The 22,107-nt window shown below is 39.8% G+C and overlaps 1 protein-coding gene across 6 annotated transcripts in view; it reads left to right on the top strand.

Moving 5' to 3' along the window:
• Positions 1–21,484, top strand: part of LOC149234019 (nascent polypeptide-associated complex subunit beta-like) — a 112,966-nt gene extending 91,482 nt beyond the window's left edge. For 5 of the 6 annotated variants that reach the window (XM_089371720.1, XM_089371716.1, XM_089371719.1 and 2 more), the window contains 5 exons: positions 19,945–20,012; positions 20,268–20,416; positions 20,641–20,697; positions 20,906–20,944; positions 21,175–21,484. In XM_089371720.1, the coding sequence (XP_089227846.1) occupies positions 19,945–20,012; positions 20,268–20,416; positions 20,641–20,697; positions 20,906–20,944; positions 21,175–21,329 (468 nt within the window). In that variant the 3' untranslated portion in view covers positions 21,330–21,484. Of the gene's footprint in view, positions 1–19,922; positions 20,013–20,267; positions 20,417–20,640; positions 20,698–20,905; positions 20,945–21,174 lie in introns of those variants that run through there. The other variant, XM_089371715.1, reaches the window with a different exon arrangement.
• Positions 21,485–22,107: the final 623 nt, after the last annotated feature.

Raw genomic sequence — 22,107 nt, 5'->3', positions numbered from 1 at the left:
CTAAGTTTGTGCCAATTCGCATTTTTGCCTTACAATTTTTCAGGCAAATGATCAACATGGACCAGCTACACTTCTTGGTAGCTAAGAAGAAAGCACAATTCAAAATAAAAACACAAATTGGTCCCTTCACATGCAATGCAAGATCAGCAGGACAAGAAGTAGATGAACTTCAAGCACAGTTTTACATGGTCCTATGACCCTTTTGGTATAATTTCTAAGTTGAGGGTAGAACAGAGGTATGCTCCTTATGCCCATACTTCCAGACCAGAGATAGAGCAATTCATGAACCAAGAAGAATGGTAGGAGAATACATTATAGGAGGCCGAAGAACATGTGTTATCAACTTCACAGACACCAGTACCACAGGAAAAGGTTGAAAAAAGACCAAGGGAAACCATTTCCCCTTCAGTGACAAAGATTTCAGCAAAGGATTTCATAATGTACAATAAGAGGCAAAAGACCATGGATGTAGGAGAGACAGAACAACATAGTGTAGAACAAGAACAATCTATTATCTTAATAGGCTCAGGTATACCTTTAATGTCAAATAGAGAGGAGACCGTTCCTATATCTCTGATGACCTCACTAACAATAGATACACGTGTTTCATTACTAATAGGAGAGATGGAACCGAGTAAGAAAGATCAGAATATTTTTGCCATCTACAAAGAAATCAAAGCAAAAAATCAAGCACTCAATGCTACTACATTTTCACAGTTTTGGAAGCAAACAAGCACCACCCAGCATAGGCTTCTTTCGACCTTTTATACTAAGAAGAGAAAAATGCAAGTTGCTTTCTTGAAGCCCAAAGTTGCTCAGCCTTGACCAGCAGATGACTACAAGTAATCCATTTTTTCTTTTGATACATATATGATCCATCCTATAGACCAAATGGACTTCCATAAACAGTCTGGTGAGATGCTTTACAACACTATCACCAATTCAGCTATGGCTGTAGCTAAGCTCCAAGTCTCTGTAAACAACATTCAAGCATAGTTAAAACTGGAAAGGATTTCTTCTCTGGCCAAAGACACAAAGATAAAGTCTTTGGAAGATCTGATCATTAAATTGGGATATGATCCCAACAATATAACAACAATTGAGGAGATTATAAAGAATAAAAATGCAGATATAACAACATTGAGAAAACAACTTAAGCTCCCCTCCACTGAAGATCCACAGACTAAGGAGTATGGAGAACAGGAAAAGCAAAAATAGAATTTGTTCAAAATTATTATTGAATAGAACAATCAAATTGCTAAGATGGAGAAAGAAATGGAAATACTCCTAAAAGAAAAAGAACAACAAGCAGTTTCAGTGCAGGCCATTCCTTTGGCTGTGATTCCAGTGATAGGTACATCGACAACATAGGCATCAACATCAGTAACAACTTCAGTAGTAGTTACAACAGCAGAAGGACAATCCAGCAACACACCATTAGACTTAGCCAAAGCAATGGAAAACATGTCCATTAAAGACCAAGAGATTGAGAAGTTGATTGCAAAACTGAACAATTTGCAAGAACAAAAAATTAAAGTGGATACTGTCTATTTCGCAAAATTACAAAAAACACACAAGCTGACACAAAGGATAGAATATCCAGAAAACCAATCCATTATGGCTAACACCATGGCACAAGCTAAAGAGAACATCTGGCTGGAGATAAATGAGGCCATCACGAAGATATGGCCATCCATTGAGATCATCTTTGAACAAAATATATTGGTGCAAAAATCAAAGAGACTCTTAACAGATGTGAAAAGGGAACTTGGTGTTAGTTTTTGGTAGCATCGGAAGTGCTCTAGCCTTGAAAATTGGTGGAGAGGCTAAGGCACATGAGTTCTAGAGAACCTAGAAATCGTTTGGTGAAATTCCAATCAGATTGTATTTTATTAAAATAATTAATATTTTCAATGGAGTTCCTAAGTCTAAACTTAGGGAAATTAAAATATTAATGGGTATTAATCAAAATATGGGTGAGAATGATCTAGAATGCGGATCAAGTCATGTTTTAATCTTAGCCGTTAATTAGAGACTTAATCTCGGTCTGTTGAAGACTCAACATGAAAAGTATAAAATGGAGGCTTGGGGTTCATTTGGAAATACACAGAGAGATTAAGGAATTCGATTTTTTGAGGTGAGAAGTTTGGAGGAGGAAAATCAATTAGGGAGATCTTGCAGCTGAGGGGTAGAGAGAATCCAGGGGTAGACTTTCCGGAAAATACAGAACAAAGAGGTGAAGAGAGCTTGCAGAGAGACATCGTAGTAGCCGAGAGAGCTAAAGCAGAAAAGTTGTCTGTCACGTAGAATCAAGAACTGCTGAAATAGCCGAAACTGCTGGGAATTGTCGAAACAGCTGGGAGAGCTAATGTAGAGGCAACGCAGTAGTAGGGAGAGTTGACGCAGAAAAATTGCCTGTCACGCAGAATCCGGCACTACCGGAACAACCGAGAGAGCTGACGCAGAGGGCAGAGAAGGTGACGCAGGGTTGACGTAGAGCCAGCACAGAACTAGTCGGGGTTAGCCAGTCTTGTGTTGGATGAGCTGGAATTCTACCGGGTGAAGGGAGGTAAAACTCACTCAGATTTTCTGCCAGTGTTTTCTCAGTAAATGATTGTTAGATGAGCATCCTTGATATGTATTCAGATATTTCTCCTGCATAATAATAAACCCCCAGAACTGCTGCACCACTTTTCTCGCATTGGGTTTCTCTAGGGACTATTGTATCCAAAAATAAGTGTGTCCTATGTATCTTGTTCTTCGCTCTGTTTTTTGTTTCATGAGATCAAATATTTAATTAGTGTAGGCTGTAGAGATAATTTGCTTTAGTATTCAAAAGAATAACTTGATGAATGTAATTTAAAAGTCAAGTAGGTGAAGTAGATTCAGATTTGTTGCAGTAGGGGTTCCTAGAGTCTAGGAATTTTCACATGGTATCAGAGCATTGTTTTTGAAACAGGAAGAGCAGATCCAGTGCTGAGCAGGGAGATCGAAAGCTGCACTTGGCAGCAATTCGAATCCCCTTGAAGGGATTGCAAAATCCTTGCTGGGAAGCAGATCCGAGGGAATCTCTCTCTGAGTGAGATGACAAAGAGGTACGTTTTCAAGTTCGTGAGTTTGTAGAGGCAGAGGCAGATGGAGTGATGCATAGCCTCAGCGCAGTGCTTGAACGATGCAGTTTCCACCGCGACAGAAATCCGTTGGAAAAGAACATAGACACGTAGAAGGGGAATTTTCTCCTTAGAGAACTTTCCGCCAGAAAGTTTGAATTTCTCACTTGCTAAGCAACTGAGCAGTGCTAAGCAGTGGCTAGAGGAGTCAGTTCGACAGTTGGGTGAGATGGCATCGCATGGGCTCAGAGATCAGGATAGGTTGGATGGAGCCTCCAACTATGTCATACGGAAGACCATCATCTTAGCTGTTCTGGAGGAATATGATCTTGAGGCCTACGTCAATAATGTTGTAGTTGTTCTTGCTGACAACGATCAAAATAAGAAGTACAAAGCATGGGAAGGGAAAGAGGCTCATTCTCGATGGAGTACGAGATCATGTGGTCTCAAACTTGCAGGGCAAGAAAATATAGCGCGACAAATGTGGGAAGCCTTGTCTTCTCTGTATGAAGGCTCTTCTGAACAACGAAAGATGTATTTGGAGCAGAAGTTGCAACAAACTTTGATGCAGAAAGGAGAAGGGGTGAACCTCTATCTTCAATGTCTTCAGGACACTAGAGACCAACTTGCTGCAGTATGGTCCACTCCTCAGCCAACCGCGATGGTGAGGATAACCCTGAATGGAGTCTCAGATGAATGGCAAGTTAAGCATATTGGGCAGAGAAAAACTACCTTCATGGAAGGAGATGGGGGCGACTCTTTAACAGGAGGAGTTAAGGAGGGACATAGTGAAGGTCCACCTCTATGGAGTAGCGGGAGTAGCTCAAAGACGAGGAGGAGGAAAACGCAACTCTGGCATCGAAGGGACAACAAAAGCCGAAGTGAAAGGAGGACATTTCGAAGGTGAAATGTTTCAGTTGTGGCGAGTTGGGCCACTATGCATCCCAGTGTCCTTTGAAGAAAAAGGACAAGGATGAGAAACATGATCCTAAGGCTGCTTCAACAAAGATTGATGAGGATGAGTTTGCCATGAGTGCCCACGCATCTCCAAGAGGGAGATGGGGCGATATTGAGCTGTAGTCGGGAGGACTACATGTGGGCAGGATCCTTGAGGAGTCCACCTCTTGGATCAATTCCTTGCTATGGGAGCCCAAGATTCAGAAGTAGCGAGATGGACTTAGTGTCAAATGATGCAGTGGATTGTTTGGAGGACATATGCAATAGCCGAAGACCAGAGACTGATCATCGCAGAGCAAGGTTGGCAGTAATGTAGATGGCACAGTACAGAAGTCAACAACAACACAAAAGATTCAGAGGGTCAGAGACTAGTAACAATCAGATCCCAGCATTCATGGTATTATGTTGAACACAGTTAAGTTCAACTAATTTTGGATATTTTTCAGTTGCTTCTCTTAGCAATTGAGTTGCAGTACGGATGCAGTGTTAGTAGTGGTAGTGCTAGCAACATAGCAGATGCAACATTTGAGAGGGAGTTGTAGTACAGATGCAACAGTGGCAGTGGCAGTGTCATGGGCGGCAGTACAGTAGCGACAACAACACAGTGTTGGTGGCAGCAATAGTGCAGAAAGGAGGTACTTCGAAAACAGAGCAGCATGCAGGTGGACATTGTTGCTAGAGCACTTTCCTTGCTAAGAGGGAGTGTTAGTTTTTGGTAGCATCGGAAGTGCTCTGGACTTGAAAATTGGTGGAGGGGCTAAGGCACATGAGTTCTAAAGAACCCAAAAACCATTTGGTGAAATTCCACCTGGATTGTATTTTATTAAAATACTTAATAGTTTTAATGGAGTTCCTAAGTCTTAGCAATTGAGTAGCAGTACGGATGCAGTGCTAGCAGCATAGCAGATGCAACATTTGAGAGGGAGTTGTAGTACAAATGCAACAGTGGCAGTGTCATGGGTGACAGTACAGTAGCAACAACAACACAGTGTTGGTGGTAGCAGCTGTGCAGAAATGAGGTGCTTCAGAAACAGAGCAACATGCAAGTGGACATTGTTGCTAGAGTACTTTCCTCGCTAAGAGTGAGTGTTAGTTTTTGGTAGCATCGAAAGTGCTCTAGACTTGAAAATTGGTGGAGAGGCTAAGGCACATGGGTTCTAAAGAACCTAGAAACCGTTTGGTGAAATTCCACTCGGATTGTATTTTATTAAAATAATTAATATTTTAAATAGAGTTCCTAAGTCTAAACTTAGGGAAATTAAAATATTAATGGGTATTAATCATAATATGGGTGAGAATGATCTAGAAGGCAGATCAAGTCATGTTTTAATCTTAGCTGTTGATTAGAGACTTAATCTTGGCTATTGAAGACTCAACAGGATAAGTATAAAATGGGGGCTTGGGATTCATTTGGAAATACACACGGAGAGATTGAGGAAATCGATTTTCGGAGGTGAGAAGTTCTAAGGAGGGAAATCGATTGGGGAGATCTTGTAGTTGAGGGGCAGAGAGAATCCAGGAGAAGGACTTTCTGGAAAATACAAAATAGAGAGGCAGCTCAGTAGCCAGGAGAGCTGACGCAAAAAATTTGTTTGTCACACAGAATCTAGAACTGCCCGAGTAGCCGAAACTGCCGGAACAACCAGGAGAGCTGATGCAGAGGCATCGCAGTAGCTCGAAGAGCTGACACAGAAAATTGCCTATCATGCAGAATCCAGAACTATCAGAACAACCGAAACTGCTGGATTTGTCGGAACTGTCAGGAACTATTGGAACAGCGGGGAGAGCTGACATAGAGGGCAAAGAAGGTGACGCAGGGTTGACGCTGAGCCAACACAAAAATAGCCGGGGTTAGCCAGTCTTGTGTCGGATCAACCCGAATTTTGCTAGGTGAAGTGAGGTAAAACTCACTCAGATTTTCCGCCTGAATTTTCTCTGTAAACGATTGCTAGATGAGCATCCTTGATATGTATTCAGATATTTCTCTTGCATAATAATAAACCCTTAGAACTGTTGCACTGGTTTTCTCGCATTGGGTTTTTTCGGGGACTATTCTGTCTTATGTATCTTGTTCTTTGCTCTGTTTTCTGTTTCATGAGATCAAATATTTAATTAGTGTAGGTTGCAGAAGTAATTTGCTTCATTATTCAGAGGAATTATTTGATAAATGTAATTTAAAAATCAAGTAGGTGAAGTAGATTCAGATTTGCTGCAGTAGGGGTTTCTAGAGTCTAGAAATTTTCACACTTGGTACCAGATCCAGTGATGACACTGCCCTAATAAGGTTTTTAAATTCAAAATCCAGAGAAGAATTGGAAGAGCTAGATATAGAGGACAAAACAAACACCATCCTAGAAGTGAGAAAGGTTCTCAATAAGAGAAACTTGATGTTGCAATTAGAGAGAAAATGCAATGGTTTCGAGACTATTATACAAAGGTTTCATAAGAAATTTAATATATTGCATCAGAAAGGTCTCCCTGGTCTAGAAGGGATGGGTGATACAATGATCAAGCTTGAAGATTATCAACAGAAACTGTTCTTCATTGCCAAAGACAAGTCAAAATTTGCTATGGTTAAGGGTACCATTACAAGAAAAACATTCATGGAAGGCCTCAGTTATGACTTGCTAATTAAACATGAAATCAGTCATTTGTTTCTTGGCAAGCCTACCTTTGAAAAATACACAAAGGTAGATGAGACTTATCGAAAGTTAATTAAGTTTAAACTTCCAGATGAGGAGAAATGGACAAAATGGTGTGAGTTACTAGAGTAAACAATCATCGAGCCTCCAGAAGGAAATCAACAACAAAGCCTCTATTTTTCAGATCCAGTCATCACCAACAACTAAGGAAAATAGTGCCAGTAGCTCCAATAGTTTTAGAGTTCCTAGATTTAAGTTCTATTTTTGTAATAAGTTTGAGATATTTTTGCAAGCAATTCTAGATATTTTCCAAAGAAGATATTTTGTAATAATTTTTATAAATACTTTAGATTTCGAAGTATTAGTGTTGGGACTTGTACTGAGAAAGACTACCATTTTACTGTAAAGCTAATCACTGAGATTAAGTGACCATTTGCATTAATACAAGCAAGTTGTTCCAGGATTCATGTGTCATCTATTGGTGAAGTGCTTCTTACTGTTATTTTGTTACTTCTCTGTTTTCATATGTGTTTCTTTCCTCTATTGTTTTAAAGAAAATTAAGTTCAGAATTTGTTTCATAACACTCTATTCTGGCTTAAAACAATATCAATGTTTTCCCCCGAAGTTTAAATATAGAATTCATGTAATAATGCTCCATATTTAAAGTGAATCTTAATTAGTTCCTCCTCCTCCATTTCACAAACTACAAAGATCCAGTAGTATGTCTACCTTGCCTTGTTTCACTTATGCTTGATTATTTCTACAGGCGATCATTTTAAACCCTTTTGACTCCATTGCCCAATGACCTTCCTTTGCTGTTCCAACCAAACCAAATAAAAAACCAAACTCTGAACTTTCACATCTAGCCTAAAATCCCAAATAAAACAAAGCTAAATCTGACAGAGAGATCCCTCTTTGAGTTTAGAGGGCCTAGTTCCTAAACTTAAAAGTGGTTCTGTGGTTAACTTTGCAATTTCTTTCACAACCTTAAGAAATTACATAGTGCTAACAAAGGCAGTGTATTTGTTGTTCGTGACACTATTCAATTTTAAATTTCAGACACTGTGAGTATCCTTGTAGATGTCTGACATTGTTGTCATCCCCTCATGATCAATAGTTGGTCGGCAGGAGCACTATGCAGCAAGCTGGCTAGTAGAATAAAACCTTGTGATGTGCTGTAACTTATGGAAATTAAAAAGAAGGGCACATTATTTAATGTGGAGATGAACATAGGGCCTTGCTAGATGTGTTCTATAATTAATAGTCATAGATTGTTTGGCGGCGAAAGATATCATTTGAAATTTGATGATGGAAATTGGAATTCAAGGGCATGCAGATGAGAAAGGATTCTAGCACAAAGGCATAAATTTGTAGTGTGGAGGCCAATAAAGGTTGACGATAGACTAAGAGGTTTTGTTGCAGGTTTTATTGATGGACAATGTAAAATTATTAGAGCACAAATACAGATCTAGCTGAAGAATAATTGCACAAACTTGCAAGAAATTGAAAAAGAAAATTGGAATCGAGAATGAATTTGATTACACAATATTGGTTTGAGAATCAATACATAAAGCAACTAAGTTAAGCTTAGTTGTACATGCAATAACTATGGATAATTAAAGCTAACTGAAGCTAAGTGTGCTTTATGTTATGTTAATGTGCACATGCACCACATGCAAGCACTAGAGTTAACTAACTAAAGCCAAGTGCACACCACATGTAAGCACTCGAGTTAACTAACTAAAGCCAAGTGCACACATGTAAGCACTCGAGTTAACTAACTAAATCTAAGTGCACATCACATGCAATAACTAGAGTTGAACTGAAGCTAATTAAGGCTAACTAGGTGCATGTACACCAACACCCCCCCTTAAGCATAACTTAGGTGAGTGTGATACAAAATGAATGAGTCTCAGCAACAAGGCCATTTTAGGTACCCATATACAATGCATGAAAAGAGGAAAGAGGGAAAACCCAGTGGGAAGAAACCCCCCCCTCAAAATATAATGCAAAAAGTAGAGAAAAGACAACTGCTAGACAATTGTGTCCTTCAGCCCAAGACGATCTCGCATAAATCGAAACTTTGCTCAATGAAAGTCTTGGTGAAGATATCGACAGTCTGCTTGGAACTGCAATAGTACTGAAGATCAATGATCCCATCATGAATTAGTTCTTTGATGAAGTGCATGAGGATCTCGATATGTTTGGACCGTTGCCGCTGTGCTGGATCTCTGCAAAACTTTAGCGTACTTTGATTATCACACCTGAGGATAGTTGGACGATGGACGCTGATACCAAGCACAGATAGGAAATGTTGTAGCCAAATGGCCTGAATAGTGGCATTGACCACTCCTCTATACTCGACCTCTGATGATAATAAAGCAATGGCAACCTGCTTCTTGCTTGACCAACAAATTGGGTTGGATCCCAAGCTAAGTACATAACTGGAGATGGACTTGCGATCAATGTTGTCGCCAACCCAATCTGAATCTGTGAACCCAATGAGATCCAAAGAACAATTTGGATTGTCCCTTGAACATATCGAAGGATGCGCTTTGCAGCTTTCCAGTGTAACTCATGTGGCTCCTGCATGTATCTGGAAACTGCTCCTACGACATATGAGAGATTAGGACGAGAGTGAGTGAGATAAAGAAGACTTCCCACAAGCTGACGATACAATGTGCAATCAACCAATGGTGTGTCTTTGCCATTCTCAAGCTTTATCCTTGATAAGAAAGGTGTGGCTGCTGGCTTGCAGTCACTCATGTGAAATCGTGCCAAAAGATCTCTAGCATACTTTGGTTGAGAAATGGTAATCCCAAAACCACTCTGATTGATCTCTAGTCCAAGGAAGAAATTTAACAAGCCCATGTCTGTCATAGAAAACCGCTTATGCAATGCAGTTTTAATCTCAGTAATGGCAGAAGCTGAACTACCTGTTATCAAAAGATCATCTACGTAGAGTACTATGATCAACAAGGAGTCAATTTTCTTCAAAAAATAAACATTGGAATAAGATTTGTAGCGTACAAAATTTTGAGATAACAAATAGGAATCTATCTTTGCATACCAACTCAAATGGGGAAGTAATTCCTGACAGTGAAATGGCACTCACAACTCTTGGAGTACTACCATCTGAATGGTATATATTCAGGACTACTCTCCTCAACAATAATGTAATTCCTGGATTTGAGGAATTAATGGTAAGATGCATTTAAGAAGAAGCAAGGATGGAAGAATAGGAAATGCCCACTCTTAAAGGTCATCCCACTGCCTTTTCTTCTCATTCTAAAGGAAGAAACAATTCCGGGGCTAAATCCAAAGGAAAGGATGGACCAAAGGGTGGAAGAAAAGGACGATGTTACCATTGCAATAAACCAGGTCATTATGCAAGGGAGTGTCCTGATAAAAGGAACTCACACCGAGATGATGATCAAAATCCTTCTTTAGGCAATCAAAGAAATGGCAGGTCAAATGGCTGAGGTAAAAGGAGTGCTGGAAATCAAGGAAGAGGACAACCATTCAAGAAGGCAAGAAATTCGAGGTATGAATCTAACACTGTTGACAATAAGCAGGATGAATATTATCTACCAGCTGCTCTATCTACCTTTGCTCCTCCGGACTCGCTGGGAAATTGGCTTATTGATAGTGGTGCCTCAAGGCACTTCACTAGTTACAAATAAGTTCCCCATAATTTGATAGAGAAAGAAACCAACCTGGAAATTGTCCTTGGAGATAATATGAAATATCCCATGAAAGGTGTAGGCAATGTCTCTCTTAAATTGAATCTAGGTAATACAATCCACTACAGGATGTATTATATGTACTTGATCTCAAAAAGAACCTGGTGTCCATTTCGGCAATGGAAGACAAAGGCTACAAGGTTGCTTTCAGCGATGGCAAGGTACGTGTATGGAAAAACAATATTAAAGATGCCTTCACTCTTGGGTTTCGAGTTGATTCATTATATCAGGTCGGAGGAAGTCCACTAGGTGTCATGTCTTGTGACACATCTCTTCAGTCCAAACTATGGCATCAGAGGTTTGCTCACCTTCATTATAAAGCTCTACCTGATGTAAGAAAAATGTTGACCGGGATGCTCGAGTTCAGATTAGAGCAAGAAGGTGTATGTCTCGGATGTGTTGAAGGAAAGCTAAAAAGGGTACCATTCCTCTCAAGCCAAAGCAAGACCTCCAATATATTGCAGTTAGTTCACTCAGACATATTTGGTAGATGTCTGTGAACTCCTTGGGAGGATATTCATATTACCTCACTTTTACAGATGACTATTCTCACAAGATTTGGATATATTCTTGAAAAAGAAGGATGAAGTGTTCTACTGGTTTCAACACTTCAAAGCCTTGATCGAGAATCAAACCGAAAACAAATCAAGATCTTAAGGACTGATAATGGGACTGAATATGAATCTAATGAGTTTCATGACTTTTGTAAAGAGGTTGGCATTAAGAGGGAGACTACTACACCATACACTCCTGAACATAATGGTGTGGCAGGAAGAACCGTATGATTGTGGAAGTTGTCCGTGCTATGCTCCATGATCAAAGACTTCTGAAGTTTCTATGGGCCGAAGTTGCAAACACCGCCGTATATGTACAAAACCAATGCCCCCATCAAGCATTGGGTTTTAAGACTCCCGATGAAATGTTCACCGGTAAGAAACTTGACGTATCTCATTTTAGAATTTTTGGAAGCCTTGTATATTTTCATATGCCGAAAGAGAAAAGGAACAAATTGGGTGCATCTGGAAAGAAAGGAATCTTCGTGGGCTATAGTGAAAATACTAAGGGCTATAGAATCTATGTAGTCGGTCAAAGGGAAGTCGTGACTAGTCATGATGTCACCTTTGACGAAGATATGGCTCTCAGCAAGGTGAACAATCTTCCTACTGTAAGAAACTCTCAAGAAGCTGACACTAGGGAACCGAAAGAAAAAGATGATGAAACAATACCTGATGTGAAAGAACCCATGGATCCTATTGATCCTCCTCCACCTGAGCCTTCCTCTTCTAGGAAGAGGCCTTCATGGCTTAGGGGGACACTTGATGATGTTGAAGGACACACTGCACCCCAAGGAACCTTCCGTGAAAGTAAGAAACCAAACAGGTATCAGGGATACCTGACCATCATGAGCACGATCATTCAAAATGAGCCTTCATCATTCTCAGATGCCGTCAAGCATCAAGTATGGAAGGATGCTATGACCGAAGAATATGAGTCTATTATGAAGAATGATGTCTGGGAAGTGGTTCCCAGACCCCTGGACAAGACAATTGTCACTTCTAAATGGCTTTACAAGATAAAACATGCAGTTGATGGAAGTACGGAAAAGTATAAGGCTCGTTTTGTCGCTCGTGGCTTCTCCCAGAAGGAAGGTATAGACTATGACGAGATATTTGCACCTGTTGCCAGATATACCACCATCCGCTCGATCATAGCCCTTGCGGCTTCACAAGGATGGAACCTACATCAGATGGATGTTAAAACTGTGTTCTTGCATGGTTCGATCAAAGAAGAGGTCTACGTGGAGCAACCCGAAGGATTTGAGATTTATGATTGAAAATATCATGTGTGTAGGTTGAAGAAGGCCCTCTATGGGCTAAAGCAAGCACCCCGAGCATGGCATGAGAGGATCGATAGCTACTTGATGAAGCTGGGATTCACTAGAAGTGAAGCCGATCCTAACCTTTACTTTAAGGTTGAAAATGACAAACCTCTCATACTGGTGCTGTATGTTGACGACCTCTTTCTAACAGTTGCAGATCCTCTCATTCACAAATGTAAGAGGGAGTTGGCTTCTGAATTTGAAATGAAGGACCTAGGACTGATGCACTATTTCCTAGGACTAGAAGTTTGGCAGAAGCCATGGGAAATTTTCCTATCTCAAGGAAAATATGTGGTTAAGATATTGGAAAGATTCGGTATGGTGGACTGCAAGTCCGTAACTACCCAATGGAGCTTGACTTCAAAAAGTTAAGCGGTAGTGTTGTTGGACCTGTTTTACGAAATGCCACCGAGTATCGTCAACTCGTCGGAGCATTAATGTTCTTAGTGAACTCCCGTCCAGATATATGCTTTGCAGTCAACACGTTGAGTCAACATATGGTTGAACCTCACCACATACATTGGATTGGTGCCAAGAATCTGTTGAGATATCTTCGTGGCACAATTACTTATGGGTTAAGATACACTGCCGGAGATGTGAGACTACTTGGATATACTGACGCTGATTGGGCAGGCAGTGTGGTGGACTGTAAGAGCACTTCCGGGTGCTGTTTCTCCTTGGGATCTACTTCGATATCCTGGATGAGCAAGAAGCAGAAGTTGGTGGCTTTGAGCACCGCCGAGGCAGAGTATATTGCTACTAGCATGGCCTCCTGTGAGGCAGTCTGGTTGCGAAAGCTCTTCAGTGAGCTATTTGGATTTACATTGGATACCACCGTGATTCTATGTGACAACCAGAGCAAGATTTGTTTATCAGAAAATTCCGTATTTCATGATCGCTCCAAGCATATCGATATCAGGTACCACTATATTCGAGATATGGTGCAGCGAGGAGCAATAAGGCTCCAACATATCGGTACAGATGAACAGGTTGTCGACATTCTGACACCCCTAGTTGAGAGGGAGTGTTAAAATTGGCAACTAGGGCCAAACTTCATGTGGGTCACCTTATTCATGGATGATAATATTTTTACTAGATTCCTCTCGTCGAGAGGTGTAGGATTGATCTAAAGATCATCCGATTCCAATAAGTATTTATGGAGATATGAATTTATTTTGATTATGGACTAATTGTCAAAGTCGGCCAGCAACTTATGTAGGCTTAGAAGCCCAACAGACGCATCTATTCATCATCAACATTTGCATATAAATACAGGATGTCTCCTCCTCATTTGGACACACACTTCTCATCACATCTCTCTCTCTCCTGCGCAGAAAAAGAGTCTCTTCTCTCTCCTGCACAGAAAAGACTCTATCTCTCACACGTGTGGAAAAGGGACGCAGATTTTAGGGCTGCAACTGCAGATCGGAACTTTGACCAGTGTTGACCAACATTCTCTCTCTCTGGACTGCGTAGTAGGTGAAGTTGACTCTCTTTGGAAGGCTGCATTTTTTGGTGAAGGAATCAAGGTGATCCAACCACCGGTTTGACAGATATTGACTGCCCTAGTTTAGGGCTGATCTAGGGTTTGCTGCTGCTGATGTAAATAAGATTTTTGTACTATTTCTCTGCGCTGAATTATTGAAGATAAAAGAAGATTTGATCAAAGGGTTTTCCCATATTGGGGTTTGTCCCTGGCTAGCTGCTACATCTTGTGTCTCTTGTCTTGGCTTGTTTTCTGTTGATCATTCAATGTTCTATCTGCACTTTACTTAATGTACATGTGATTGCTAATCTGTGGATAATAATAAGGAAAATAAGTAAACTACTCTAAGCATAGAACATACCATAACTTAACATCTGTTAATGTGCACATGCACCACATGCAAGCGCTAGAGTTAACTAACTAAAGCCAAGTGTACACCACATTTAAGCACTCGAGTTAACTAACTAAAGCCAAGTGCACATCACATGGAATAACTAGAGTTGAACTGAAGCTAATTAACGCTAACGAGGTGCATGTACACCAACATACAAGCTCATAGGAGGCCCGATGGACACATTGAGGAGCCCTGTGGTTGTGAATATTGAGAACATGTAAGTTGGCACTAGTGAGTATCTAGTGGACTTTCTCTTGGAGTGGGATTGACAATGAGTTTTTTTTTTGGCAGAGAATGTGCGGTCTCAAAAGCCAATCCTGCAAGTGATCACGTCTTTTTTTTGATATAGGAAGTGGATTGTTTGTAAAGGGATCCTTTTGTTTCGGCCATATATGCCTCAAAACACCTGCTTATGCTAAGGACAATAGTGGTGCACCGCATGGTCCAACTTTGCATGCTATTGTTCCATGGGTTTTTTTTGGATTAGGCACGTAGTTGTTGATGACGGCATCTTGGTCTCTTCTTCTTGGCATGATGATAAAGATTGATAACTCGATAAAGAAGAAGAAAGGAGGTAGAGCCGATTGCCACGGAGAAGGCTGTGAATATTATGAGCATGTTTATGGAGAGTACTTCTGCTGGCCATCCGGGTGTGTTTGCATGTGGGTGTTGTATTTTATACCGAGTTTGTAGATGGTGGGCGAGGCTAAGTTTAAAATAGATTGAAAGAATTGTTGGGCTATACATACTGGGCTAAAAGCCCAAAACCTTAAAATTTGAGTTAGATTTTCACTCATATTTTTGATAGTTTTCTGGAGTTAACTGTGTGTATTAGCTTGAAAGGTCCAACGTTTCTAGGGGACACTCCAGCCATTGTCAGCTATAACACTGTTCACTCCAGAAAATTATGAACAACATGTTGAAATGCTATGATACTCTCCATCAAGTACACAACGTATTAGGGCTCACTGCTCTGTTTTCGGTGTTGTTAGCTTTCATTGTATCCCCTGAAAAAATTTGTGTGGCTGTTGCTCTTTTGCAAGAACACTTCTCTAGATTTGAAGGCTGCATGAAAGTTGATGGTAATAGGGGCAATGTTTTCTGATTTAATTTAGTTAAGTTGTGATATATATGAAGTTCCCTCTCCAAGCTTTTAGTGCATGGTTATATGAGAAAGGTGCTAACGGAATTTACGAAAATAAATTTAATGAGACTTCGATTTTCTCAAGTGTACTATACATATTTTCTCTATAATTTTTAGATTGAAGCAGATTTCAGTGCTGTCAGCTGCGTTGCAGAGAACATTAAGAGAATTTCTAATAAGTGGCTGCAAGATGGATAGCAGTGGGACAACTCGTGAAAATGAACAAAATTTACTGTGTGAGAGAAACTCAGGGCATGATCAGTTATGGTGATTGTTAGATGTTGCAGGAACTATTTTGAAATGTTTTTGCATGGGTCGTGCAAGAAAAATGTGTCATGGCTAAGAGATGTTGAAGTGATGCGTAGAGACTGCACAGGCATGATGGTGATGCTTCAAGAAGGGTCCGTGGAAAGAACTTTGGTTGGTGTTGCACAACAAGGTGTTACTCACCTTTGTAAGATCATTTAATTGTAGTAGATGTAAAATGGTATATGATTGTAGGACATACAGTGGCATGTGGGTGTCGTTCACCAAGGTGTTAGTCACCTTTGTAAGTTCATGTGGGTGTACTAGAGTCTAGATGTAAAAAGGTATATGACCATAAGTGGCAGAGCGGCATGTGTAAACCTTGATTTGGTCATGTGTTAGTAGAGAGTGGGCGTGTTGGTAAAACTGGTTAAGCTCCAGAACTGCTGATGATTTTGTATAGACATGATAGGGAGGTTGTTCACCTGTTATAGAGTTGTCATGTGTTGTCTGTGGGTTCTAGGTCTCCTGATAAATCTTGGTTTGGGTCAAGAATGACCATGTAATTTATGACTCATGACATAGCAGGTAGTTTGGTACTTCTGGAGGAGCACTCGTTGTTAAGGACCAGAGGAAAACTTTGCTGAAGAATGGTGACGTATTCACAACAAGTATGGCATTGTTAAATATTACGCCTATTTGTTGTGAGGACAATTGAATGTGTGATACTGATGCGGGAGTTACATGTATACACTTGTTCAGTGTCCTTTCTGTTTGAGAACTGAAACGATCAGTTTCATGTTATAAATGTAATCCTTTGTATGGTTTTTGAATAGACTGCATCGTTGAAATTGGAGTTTTTTCATGTTACCGGATCCACAAGGTCTTGATGCTGGATCCATGGATCTACATTTTACTATTTTAGTTCTGGATATGGATACAGATCCGCCCAGATCCATGTAGTATCCACCATGAATCCTTCAAACCTAGAAATGGATCCTATGCTGCTGAAATGGATCCTGTGCCAGCTAGCTCTCACATGTGGGATCCCGAGCAAATGATATTAGTGTTTATTTTTTATTCTTTAAAGGATATTTTTACCTGTTTGAAACCCTAAGCAGCAAATATTCTATTTAAACTTTTAGTTAGATTACTTATTATTAATCTGTAGGCTGTATAGCTGTATGAGTAAGTTATTGATTACCTGTACGTTATATAATGCTAATTAATATATTACATGATAATGCTAGCAGGAAAGGTCTGAGACATTAAACTTTTAGTTTCAATTTTTGATAATGCTAGCAGCATAGTTCTGAGAAAGATTTGAGACAATATATAGATTTTCCCCGAGGAAAATCCAGTCAGATCGACCTGAAGGGATCACATTCTGCTGGCCAAACTAGCAGAGCCTAACCCTGAGGGTGTCCAGAAGAATTGGCCCTGTGACCTCCCATTGTTGAGGTACTTAGCAATGGGAAATCCACCAATTGATCTAACCTCAGCTTCTACAGGTTCAGGTGCAGGCAGGAGGACAGCAGACAGACAGTCAGGAGTTCAGGCTACTGATGGGGATGAGGAGGAGGAGTTTCATTCTCCTATGGGAGAAGCATGCTCAGGGAAGAGGAAGCCCAAGTGGCTTCAGGACACCTTGAGAGATGCCACATCTGTTGCTGAGCCGAAGAGGCCGGTCAGAGAGAGTAGACCACCTGAGAGATTTTGTAGCTATATGGCGATGGTTACCAGCATCCTTGACTCTGAGCCTTCTAGCTATGAGGAGGCAGCTAGCCAGCAGGTCTGGAGAGAGGCCATGCAGGAGGAGTATTCTTCTATCATGAAGAATGATGTTTGGGAGGTGGTGCTGAGGCCTGAGGGCAAATCCGTGGTTACTTCCAGATGGCTTTACAAGGTAAAGCATGCTGCAGATGGCAGCATTGAGAAATTCAAAGCAAGGTTTGTGGCTAGAGGGTTCTCACAGGTAGAGGGAGTTGATTATGAGGAGACCTTCGCTCCCGTGGCTCGATATACTTCGATCCGCTCCATTATATCGATAGCAGCAGAGATGGGTTGGAAGATCCACCAGAGGTCAAAGCATATCGGGATCAGATATCATTTCATCAGAGACTATGTTCAGAAGGGAACTGTGAAGCTTGAGTATATTTCCACTGATGAGCAGGTTGCAGATATTCTTACCAAAGCCTTACCACGGGGCAAGCATGTCTACTTCAGAGACAAGATGGGTGTGGTGAGGAACACCTTCCTCGGTAAGAGGGAGTGTTGAAATTTGGTACCGGAGGACAGGTGGTTCCCTAAGGCTTTGATCTTTGGCCTAGGGAAAAGTGTCCAAAAGAATTTAATTTTTCTCCTAAAGTAACTTTATAATTTTTTATAAAGTTAAATCTAATTTGAAAGTGACTTTAAGTGATAAAGTTACTAAGTCTAATTTTAAAGTGACTTTATAAAGTCAATGAAAAATTAGAAAGGAAAAGTGACTTTGGAAATAAATGACTAAGTGGGTCTTTATTAAAGTGGGGTGAATTAAAAAATAGAAAGTGAGATTTAAATGAGCATTTAATCTCAGCCATTGATCTAAATCTATTTCAGCCATTGGATTTAGGGATCACCCAAAAGTCATTTAGGGTTGGGTTAAGGGAGGAAAAGGAGGAAAAGATCATTCATTCTTTCATGAGCAGATTGAAAGAAGGAGAGCAAGAGAGCAAGGGAGATTTCTGGGCGGTGTAACAGCAAAGCTGAAAGCGGTGTAACAGCAAAGCTGCAAGCGGAGTTACAGCAAAGCTGCACGCAGAGTTACAGCAAAGCTGAACGCAGAGTTACAGCAAAGCTGCACGCAGAGTTACAGCAAAGCTGCACGCAGAGTTACAGCAAAGCTGAACGCAGAGTTACAGCAAAGCTGCACGCAGAGTTACAGCAAAGCTGAACGCAGAGTTACAGCAAAGCTGCACGCAGAGTTACAGCAAAGCTGAACGCAGAGTTACAGCAAAGCTGCACGCAGAGTTACAGCGAAGCTGAACGCAGAGTAACAGCAACGCTGCACGCAGAGTAACAGCAAAGCTGCAAGCGGTGTCACAGCAAAGTTGAAAGCGGAGTAACAGCAACAGCAACGGTGTAACAGCAACGGTGTTTCAGCAAGGCTGAGATAAGTTGTAAAAGTCTGTTTGTTGATTTTTTGCTGAACATTTCTCCTACTGTAAAAAGGCATTTTCCAGAAATAAAGAAGAGCTCTCAAATTGGTTTTCCCCAAGAGTTGTAGGGGGTTTTTCCAGGGTCAAATGGTTTTCTCTGTGTTTAAATGTGTTTTAATGGCTGTTTATTACTGCTGATTTTTATTTCTGCAATTTCCAGCATTCTGTAAAATTTCCAGAATTTGTGTTTTCAGCAATATTTATTTTTTCCAGCTTGTTGAATGTATGGTTATGGGAAAGGGCATTTAACTATATGGGAGAAATAAGGAGAAACTGAAAACCGGGGTGGGAAATAAGAAATTTCTACATAGGTGAGGACTCCTCTTAAAATGTTATGATACATAGACTATAGCATGTCCTCAAACAGTGAATGGTATTCATTTACCATCCCAACTAGATGGGATTTTTTAGATTTTAAGGAAGATTGATCATGATGTAGAGTTGAAATATTCAAACGATGAGGATATAGACGCATTTCTAGATATATAGTTAGACTTACTCTACATTATCATATCAATGATCATTGATGAGACACTCATTTCGTATTAATAGTTATCCTTTTTTATAAAAAAAACATGTTGCATCAAGATTTCAGTCTTCAGATTTATGAATTATTTAATAATTTCAATTCTATTGTTGTGATTCATTAATGTTTTTGATTTTTATCCTTAAATATGTTTTACAAAATTAAAAAATATTTGTGTTTTATATACGTGGCATTTTTCCACTGCATCTAGATCCCGGCTTTTCAAAAATATGGTGGATCTGGATCCAGAACTCTATCCGTATCCGTTTCCTGGTAATTTAAAGTTTTGATGACCTCTTGGGGTTATTGTCCAGACTCCACTCTAACCTTAGTCTGCACCTTTTGTGCTGCTGCTCCCTTCTCAGTTTACTGTGCATTTAATTTTCGGGCTCATATTAGCATCTATTTCAGCAATATTCTGGGCTTTTTTGTTTTCTACCACCAAGTAGATTCCATACAAGTACTGTATGTTTTCTAGGGGCAATCTATTTAAGTATTTTAAAATATTATTACAAAAAATGTTATAATCTTGTGTCCTTTTTCCCATGCATATCTTTTGGTTGCAAATAATGGGCATGTCTGATGATGATCACACAATATATGTATGGAACCTCAGATGGATAGGGAGAAACTCATGAAGATGGCTGGTGCAGTCCGCACTGGCGGAAAGGGTACAATGCGAAGGTGATTGTGTGTTCTTACTACTTAATTGTGATTTACAAGTATCTTAGATAACACATATCAGATCACATCACAAGTTTCTTTACGTAGGACAGCAAAACTTATATAACTGATAGGAATTTGAATTATTTGAAAAGATCATTTGTGTATTTCATTTTTAAGCTTGAAATATCTTATTTTAATCTCATGTTGCAATGCCTTTCATTTGTATCTTGTGTCAGATGTGTAAGAGTCTTGAATGTTTTCTTTTCTACACAGGAAAAAGAAGACAATTCATAAGACTGCCACGGCAGATGACAAGAGACTTCAAAGTACCTTGAAAAGAATAGGCGTGAATAACATCCCTGCTATTGAAGAAGTCAATATTTTTAAGGATGACCATGTTATTCATTTTGTTAACCCAAAGGGTAATGCCTTGAGCCAGTTTAAGATGTTTCAGTGAATTCAGACATACTTGTTTTTACTGTTTGCAGACTGTCTGTCAATCATTGTTTTCCTTTCACCTGTCCCAGCTATATGTTGCAGTAGTTGATGGCCCAAAAATAATTTTAGCAAACTGTTTGATGATGAATATTTCGGTTTGTAAATTTTCTCTAATTACTAGTCATTCTGTTTATATTTTTGTTCACAGTCCAGGCTTCTATTGCTGCCAACACATGGGTGGTTAGTGGGTCATCGCAAACAAAAAGTATGCTTCAAAATCTAAACTTTGACTTCTTAATCACCAGTTATTTCTGTATGATATTAGTAGCTGAAATCTGTGCTAGTGTCATAACATACCGCATGTATCTCTCCGAGATAGTACTAAGGTCTAGAGTATAAATTCTCTTGATTGATAATGGTCAATTTTTCCTGCCTCATAAACTGATGTTATTGTTTCGTTATTGTTGCTTCAGAACTTCAAGATCTTTTCCCTGGTATCATCAATCAGCTTGGTATGCAAGGGCACACTTTAGAGTGCTTGAAAATAGATCTCTCTACATTAGAAATTACAGTGTCCATTTGACTATTCTTTTATTTATTCCTACTTAAAGTGTGCCCTTGGTATGCAAGGGCACACTTTAGAGTGCTTGAAAATAGATCTCTCTACATTAGAAATTACAGTGTCCATTTGACTATTCTTTTATTTATTCCTACTTAAAGTCATCTGGAATATTGAATGCAGGACCAGAGAGTTTTGCCAATCTGAGGAAGATTGCAGACCAGTTTCGAAGACCGGAACCAAATCCTGCACAGGGAGTAGATGATGATGATGACGATGTACCAGAGCTCGTTGAAGGTGAGACATTCGAGGAAGCAGCTAAGAAAGACTCCTCTTAAATTTTAATAGATGAGGGGGCATGGGATGTGGAACAAGCTAGACTGAAGCTTTTATTAAATTATTTAGTCTTCATTATTAGCAAATCAATTGTATTCTCAACACTGTTTTTTCTCGTCCAGTCAGAGTAATGAGTTTGTAACTTTGTTGTGTGCGATTGAAAGTCTTTTTGGTGCCTTGAATGCGATTGTTTTCTCCTGTAACTGTTAATAATTTCAGAATTTACTGGTGTTATCTTAAGCCTTCTCATAAGACTAGAAACAGTTTTGCCGATGAAAGTCCATGGAAGACAAGGTATACATGACTTCTCTATATATTAATTTTCTTGGATTCTCTATATATGATGAATTGACCTTCAAATATAGAAAAAAAACCTGAATTGATGTTCAAAAATTATAAATAATTAGAATTGAGCCGCTGGTAGTGGAAGCATAGCATAAGGGACATTATGATGTGAAATGCACTTTAAAATCTGTATATGGAATGATAAGATTTGATAATCAAAGGGGATCTGTGTATAAAATGGAACACATAAAATTTAAATCTTCGGGGGTGTACCAATGCAGTTAATTACAGTTTTTCTTTGGCTACTCAACTCACAATGAGACCGTATTGCTGCATTACATGCCCCACCCTAACATGCTTAATAGGATGGAATTACTGGGTCATACCACATCCACTTTTTCCTTTTTGTTTTCTTGCCATGGAGGAGCTCTATGGCTAGTTTTGGTTTCATTCTGGCCAGCTGCTGGCGGTATTAGTTCTGGCTTTGCCTATTTT

This window comes from Pinus tabuliformis, chromosome 8 (assembly GCF_031772625.1).
Source record: "Pinus tabuliformis cultivar Carrire ecotype Pingquan chromosome 8, CPIR1, whole genome shotgun sequence".
Classification (NCBI taxonomy): domain Eukaryota; kingdom Viridiplantae; phylum Streptophyta; class Pinopsida; order Pinales; family Pinaceae; genus Pinus; species Pinus tabuliformis.
This window is presented reverse-complemented; position numbering and strand designations above follow the sequence as displayed.